This window comes from Mus caroli, unplaced genomic scaffold (genome assembly GCF_978045245.1).
Source record: "Mus caroli unplaced genomic scaffold, Mus_caroli_1 scaffold_18, whole genome shotgun sequence".
NCBI lineage: Eukaryota > Metazoa > Chordata > Mammalia > Rodentia > Muridae > Mus > Mus caroli.
In genome coordinates this window covers 46,658,220-46,665,986 of record NW_028227273.1, presented here as the reverse complement: position 1 = coordinate 46,665,986, position 7,767 = coordinate 46,658,220, and the positions used below count along the sequence as shown (strand labels likewise).

Genomic DNA, 7,767 nt, shown 5'->3' with positions numbered 1-7,767 from the left:
ACCTTGGGAGGTGGTCTACAAGGACCACAATCGATGGCTTCTATGGCTTTGGCCAAAGTTCTGAGGTGGGTGGGGAATGATGGCTGGGCTCACTTTTTTTTTTTTTCTCTACGTGGTTGATCACAACTCTCTCCATATAAACAACTTTACACAGCTCTCCCTCCTGCTTCTGTGGTGGATTCTTCTCCACGCTATGAAGGATTGTGTTCAGCTTTCTAGGTCTGCAATCTCTCCAGGTTTGCCTGTCCATCTCTTTGTAAATAGTTCCTTTCCCCCAAATTCATGCACTCAGAAGCTCAGAGTGAAAACCTGGGGAGAGTCTTGGCAGATGTTATTACCTGAGTAAAGACAAGATTGTACTGTTTTATGGTAGTCCTGATTCCCATGGCTGAGCATAAAGCCTGGTGGAAGAGCATCCAAGCACCATAGGGTGGTGGGGGCAGAGGCTGGAGTAAAGCTCTGTCTTAGTTTCTTTTCCTGTTGCTGTGATAAAATATCCTGACGACAACACTTAAGGGTGAAAGGATTTATTTGGCTCATAGGTCTGAATTCATCGTTGTGGGGAAGTCAAAAAGGTGGGTACTTGAAACAGCTAGTCCATTAGATCCAGAGTTAAGAGCAGAGTACAGTGCACACATACATGGTCTGACTAAGTTGGCTCTTTCCACTCTTATATACTTCAGAAATCCCTTCCTAGGGAATGGTGCCACCCACAGTGGGAGGGTCTTCCCATCTTAATAGCACAGTTCAGAAAACCCTCAAGTGACATGGCCGGAAGCCTGCCTACAAGGTAGTTCTGGATTGTGTCATGTAGTAATGAAAACAAACCATCATGGGCTAGAAAGACAGCTCAGTGGTTAATTGTGCTTGCAATTTCAGACAGGCCTATAACTCCAGCTCCAGGACCCATCCCTCTCTTCTAGCCTGCACCCTGGGCACCTGCATATATGTGGCACACCTTCCCACAAGCACACACATGTAAAATAAAATCCAAACTCATCATCACAAAGCACCAGCCAGAGAGTCCAGTATCCTTGGTTACCATCAGCAACTAGAGTAAAGGACTAAAAAAGGAATTCCCTCAGAGCCTCAGGAGGCAGCCAGTCCCACAAGCCATCTGCCTCTGACTTCCTGAGCTGTGAGAGGAACAGATTATTTAGGGTGAAAGCCATCTGTTGTGGTGATTCTGGGGTTACATCAGCCCTGTGCAATGACTACAACCAGTGTCAAGCTACAGTCTGTGCCTCCTGGCCAAATGCTGTTATTGGACTACCAGGAGAAACAGGACCTTGTGGACTCCAGAAAGAAGTTAGGGAACCCAGAGATGTAACACAGGGGTCCTATGAACACACCCATCTGTGACATCACCTGTGACATCACAGCAGGGAGAGGGGTCCTTCACAACCTTTCCCACTTGGACTTTCAATGACTCAGAAAGCTAGTGCTAGAGGTAGGGTCCTTGAAATGTCCAGCCTGTCCCTCGTGCCACCTCTCCTGACTTGTCCTCAGTCACATGTCAGTTCCCATCAAAGACGGTATGCACGAGTGAGGCTGAGCAGCTCTCCCACTTGAGATGTTTGGAAGATATGTTGGAGGTATTTTACTCTCCAGCCAGAGGGAATAGGATGTCTCTGCTGCAGCATCCTTCCTTCTCTGGAGACCCATTAGGACCGCTGCTGTTATGAATCACCCCCTCTCTCCTCCAAGCCTCCAAATTCTCTCAGGTAGAGGAAACCAAGCCATCTAACCTTGTTGTAGAATCGGCCCCTCTATTTTCATTGCAGAAAGAAGATCATGTCCTTGGGAAAGATGGAGAATGAGTTCGAAGTCAGGTTGGGATGTCCCGTTTTGGGGAATTCTTTTTTCTTTCTCCCAGGCCTTTTTTCAACTATCTATCTATCCATCTATCTTTCGTTCATTCATTCTTTTGTTCATCCGTTTTTAAGGAAAGCCCGACTCTACAAAGGATTGAGGTGGAAGACCCAGACCCAGGGCCTCCCGAACTCCCACTCACCTGGGAATGAGCTCTGCCCCTCCACGGAGCACGCTTCAAAGGTCTGCCTGTGTGGGTGCAGCTTGCGGACAAAAGCTGTCCTCCACCCCAGGCCGGATCCAGTCCCTCTTCTGATCTCTCGGGTGCCGTCCAACTTGCCATCAGAGAGGAAGACACTGGTTTCCAGGGAGACAGTCTTTCCTGCTCAGCTCTCCCACCACTCTCCGAAGGAAAAAGCTGAGGGCAGGTCCCAGCTGTTGTCTTGGCGGGATCCGGTACCTCTACGCCAGCTGGTGCCTATGAGCGTGTGGCCCAAGGGCTTTATTCATCCGCTCCCCAAACCTTTGCCAGGGCAAGCTCTGAGCACCTTTATCCACGTTGAAGGGGTTCACATCCCTAGGGCAGTATCTCCGGTGACATCACTGGTGGAAGATAACAAGTCTTCTATGCCACCTTTACTGAAATGAACATGCCTGCTCAATTAATTACTATTTTTTCTGTGTCCACTGTAAACATGCAAAACTGTCCAGTTTTAACTGAGAATATATTTTTATCCTCATTGTGAACCTAGTTGGGACTTCCAGAATATTGTATCCCAGTGTATCTTTCAAAATATATTTTTATTTTTATTTGGGAATGTATGTGTGTGCCTGATTGTAAGTGTACTGCATGGGGGAAGGCGCCAGTAGAGGCCTGAGGATCCCAGACCCCTAGGATTGGAGTTCAAGACCATTGTGAGTTGCTGGGAATTGAACCAGGAGTCCTTTGTAAGAGCAGTAAACACCCCTAACTACAGAGTCACCTCTCCAGTCCCTGCGACCTTGAGTTGGGGCCTCGTGTAGCCGAGGCTGACCTGGCATTTGGTATATGAGGCTGGCCATGAGCTACTTACTGATCCTTCTGCTCGACCTTCCTAATTGCTGGGATTACAGGCATGGAGCAGCATCCTGGGAATGACCTACAGCCTTGATTCTTCACACGGCTGCCCACGCGGTACACAGTGGGTAATTTTTCTGTAGCACCCAGCTTCCAGCAGGACATGGATGGGGACACTTCAGGTCACTTTTTGTAAACTGACTGGGATTTTGCTGGGAACTGTGCTGAGCCTGTGGATGTACATGAGAATTGACATCATGATATGAGGATATGAGAAGTCCTATCTCTAGCATGGTGTGACTCCCTTTACCAAGCCTCCCTCCCTGAGACGATGCCTTGGGTAACGAAAACAACAAATTCGGATTGATGTACTTGGACCCTTCAATTTTCTTGGTGTTTTTACCATTTCAGTGTAAAAGTTTTAAGTGTTCATTTCCCCTTCTCCCTTCCCCCTCTCTTCCTTTCTCCTTCCCTCCCTTCCTCTTTTCTTCTTTCCTTTCTTCTTTCCTTTTCTCCCCCTCTTAATCCTCTTTGTTTTGAGATAGGACTTAATTTACCAGGTAGGCCTTGAACTGGTTATGTAGCTGAGGGTGACCTGATTACTCTTCACATATAGAGAGAGACACACATAGAGATATTCTGCACATAAGAGACAACACAACATATTTGTCTTTTGAGCCTGGCTTGCTTTTCCCAGTACAATAGCAAAAGGCCAGTTCCATTGGAGCCATTCAATGATTTCTTCTCAGGCCCTTGCTGAGTTCTGAGGCTGCTGTAAAACTGTGCTCTATCCAGGCACCACCATGCTTCAACTTCATGTGTATTGAGGTCAGAGGACAAGCTTGGGTGTCAGTTTTCACCTTCCACATTGAGACAAGGTCTCTTGCTCACCACTGTGAACCCCACGCTGGCTCCTGAGCTTCTCGAGATTACGTCTGGCTTTACATGGGTCCTGGGAATCTGAACTCAAGTTCTCATATTTGCAATGAGTCATTCCCCAGTCCCTGAAGTCCCTGAACACTGTAGTTTGTGTGGAATTTTCAAAACACTGGTTATGGGTTTCTAGGAGAAACCCTAGCACCAGCTGCTGTTCACTTTTCCTTTAAATTTTGTATTATTATATTATTATTATTATTATTATTATTATTATTATTATTATTATTATTATTTAGTGTGTGTGTGTGTTTAGCCAGCATGTATGTCTATGCACCATATGTACAAAGTACACACAGAGCTCATAAGAGGACAGAGGATCCTCTGGAACTGGAGTTGTAGACAGTTGTGAGCCCCTGTGTAGGTGCTGGGAATCAATCCCTGCTACTTTGGAAAGCAGCCAGTGCTCTTACCTACTGAGCCGTCCTCTGGAGCACCACAGTTTACCCTTTTGAAGCTAAGCAACTGTTACTAAGCTGAAATTTGCATGTTGCACTTCTTCTTTACGGAAAGTATCTAGTTTGGCAACCTTTAGAGTATACAAAAATATTTGTAACCATGATCACAATTTTTCTTCTTTCTTTTTTATTTTATTTTTTCTCATCTTTTATGGCGGCACTGGAGAGATGGCTCGGTGGTTAAGGACACTTTCTACTTTTGCAAGAGGATGCTGGTTCAGTTGCCAGCACCCACATGGTGGTTCCCAACTGTCTGGAACTCCAGGTCCAGGGCATCCAATGCCTTCTGGCCTCTCCAGGCACCAGGAGTGCACAGGGCACACAGACATAATATAAAGTAAGTCTTTAAAAAACCCAGTCCTTTACTTGTTTTCCTCTAATTCATTTGCTTTCATTTGAGTGTTTGGGCCCCTCCTCCTGATTCACAGTTGAAATCTTTGGTTTCAGAGACAGGGTGTCACTATGTAGCCCAGGCTGGCCTTGAGCTTGAAACCTCTCTGCCCTTACTACACACGTGCTGGGATTGCAGGCATGTCACAGTGGCTGACCTACATTTTAAAATATTTTTAAAAGGTTTTGTTTTTAATTATGTGTATGTGTGTGGGCATGTGTGTGTATGAATGGGATATGTGTGTGGGGTCTGTATATGTGGCTATGTGTATGTGTGTGTGTGGTATGTGTGTGGGTCTGTGTGTGTAGTATGTGTGTGGGTCTGTGTGTGTAGTATGTGTGTGGGTCTGTATATGTGGCTGTGTGTGTGGTATGTGTGTGGGTCTGTTTGTGTAGTATGTGTGTGGGTCTGTGTGTGTGGCTATGTGTGTGTGTGTTATGTGTGGGGTATGTGTATGTGTGGCATGTATGTATGTACATGTGGGAGAGGGGAGGTATGTGCATGTACTAGGTGTAGAAGAGGACTGACTTCTCTGGAACTGGAGTTACAGGCAGCTGTGAGCCACCCAGACACTCAGATTCTCTGGAGGAACAGCAAGCAGTCTTAACTGCAGAACCTTCTCTCTGGCCAAACGAAAAGTCTCTTTTATCTTAAAATTTCTTGTGAAAGGGAGACTATTTGTAAAAGAACTGGGCACAGAGCCAATGCTCAGTAAGGATCTGGTACTATTGTGTATTTTTTTTTAAACTTTGTAAGTGGTTTTAAATTTTATTATGTGCATGTGTGTGTAGGTGCTTCTATATATGTGCAGCACATTCATGCAGGTGCCAGGAAAGGCCAGAAGAGGGCAGCAGATTCCCTGGAACTGGACTTAAAGGCAGTTGCCAGCCATCCCATGTGGGTGCTGCGAACCGAGCCTGGTTCCTTTGCAAGAGCAGCAGTAGTTGTTAACTGTGGAGTCATTTCTCCAGGTTTAGTTCCATGTTTTATCTTCTTTAGTTTTATCTTCTGTAGTGTGTGGAAATTGGTTTTCTCCTTTTTACCACTAGGCCTGGAGATGGTCATTAGACTCAAGAGTGAGCAACTTCATCGAATGAGGCATCTTGTGGTCCCATCATTTTATCATCTTCCCTGCGGTGTAGGGGCATCTCCAGCATTTATTTTACCTCAGTTCTCCCCCTTTCTATTTACAGCAGTTACCTGGGGCAGGGGAACTGGTTAACGAATGCAGCCATCCCGCCTTTTTGAAAACACGGTGGCTCTGAACCTTGTCTTAGTGATGAGGGTAATGTGCCTTACAGAGTGACATTGTCAAGTTTTGCTATGTTTTAAAACTTTCCTACAGAACCCTGTTTTCCCTGCTGAGGTCATTTAAATCCACAGCCACAGGTCCCTTCTCCCCTATCCTGCTGAACATTAAGCGTAGAGCTCCCAGGCGAGGTCATATCAGGTTAGTCCAGGCTGGAAGAGGGTCAGACTCTACCACTATAGGAGTTGCTCCTTGTATGTAGAGCCATAGTTAGTGCTGGCTTCTCATCCCAAAGAGCTTGGTTCAACTCCCAGCACCTACATGGCAGCTCACAACCACCTGGACCTCTAGTTCCAAGGAATCCAATGTTCTCTGGCCTCCTCAGACACTGCACAAATGTACACACACACACACACACACACACACACCTGTGAGCGTGTGTATCTGGAAGCTTTTAAAGCCACATTTGGTGACCACTTCCTTCCCCTCCTTCTGAAGAGACAGGAAGAGAGGATTGATTCTCTCTCTAGAATCTTCCAGATGATCATGCCTGACCTCTGGACTTTCATTACAGGAAAATGCTGTCAGAGATTGAGGAAAGCATCTAGAGCCTTTCATCTGCACAAGAAGAAAGACCCAGAGCTTCAGAGACCAGGAAGGCTGCTCAAAGGCAGTGTGGGCTCTTCACCTGGCCCAGAAGCCAAATTTGGTCCTAAGCTCTCCTTATTGAAGAGGGCTGGTGTTGATAGAGAAAATGGTCCTGCGCCCATTTGGAGCTGGTCTGGAATGCCAGCCCGAAGAACATGAAGCACTTACTGGGTATGGAGTGGAGGTGGAGGTAAGTAAGGCTGGAGGCTGTCTTGCCCCCTCAAGTTTTTCCTTGAGTCTGGGTTGCAGCCAAGGAAAACACGAGCCTAGTTCCCCCTCGCTCCAGCAGAAGACAAAACCGGGGCTTTACAATTACCGTCTGGAAAAAAACCTTCCAACTCACATCCTCCTGCAGGCCCCCCAGTCCAAGGAGGGGAGAGACACTCTGTTGGCAGTAGGGACAGGGGTTCCAGGGTCTGGAAACAAGATGGGCTTCTTTCCTCAAGGGGCTCACAATCTTTGGTAAAACCAGACAGACCTTGGGCGTAACGGGGGAAAACTCCTTTATTGCACACTGAAATTCCATCCACGGGGAAACTAACTGGCTGGAGTGTTGAGCCAGGCTCCAGAGGAAACAGCCAAGCCCAGGCGAACCCCCATTCCAGCATTAGTCTCTCACCTGATGCCCTAAACCCCACACCTATCTGGCCAGCCATCAAATTTCCCCTGCCTGATCTGTGTCCTGCCCTCCAAGTCCGCCCCTACCGAAAATTCCAATCCGTTTGCAAAGAAATGATTGTGTGAGATGGGAGACATTCCCCTGTCTGCGCAGTTTCTCTTATCTCTCTGCTCACTGTCCTCTCCCTGAGCCCAGATGTCCCCGCCCGGGAGACTAGATCTAGGAAAGGATGTATGACGGGTTGCTCTTCTCTGCGACCTCCTCGTCCCTCCCCACTCAGCTGCTTTCCTGCTCTGGCTCCCGCACCGGGCTGGGGAGCCAACTAAATCTGATGAAAATGCAATTGCCAAGTCGTTAAGGTATTTGAATTTAAAAAAAAAAAAAACTCCTGAGAAAGAAAGTATTTGATGGCTAATAATCTCATTTCAATATAATGGGACCTTCTTCTACAGAGAGCAAGACAGGTTAAGAGATATAATTATGACTTCGCAAACTCTCTCCCAAGCGCGGGAGACACGCTGACAGGTCTGTGCTAGGCTGCGCCCGGCTTCTCTTGCTCCGAGGATAGACGCTTTGTCTGCACGGCCCGTTAAAGACACG

General features: G+C 47.0%; 1 protein-coding gene across 1 annotated transcript; it reads left to right on the top strand.

Annotated features, from left to right (window-relative positions):
• The first annotated feature begins 1,401 nt into the window (after positions 1-1,401).
• On the top strand, positions 1,402-2,586 carry LOC110284137 (uncharacterized). The gene is made up of 3 exons (XM_021149794.2): positions 1,402-1,450; positions 1,785-1,832; positions 1,947-2,586. Exons 2-3 carry the CDS (start codon positions 1,795-1,797, stop codon positions 2,458-2,460), a joined length of 552 nt encoding a protein of 183 aa, XP_021005453.1. The 5' UTR covers positions 1,402-1,450; positions 1,785-1,794; the 3' UTR covers positions 2,461-2,586.
• The last annotated feature ends 5,181 nt before the right edge of the window (positions 2,587-7,767 follow it).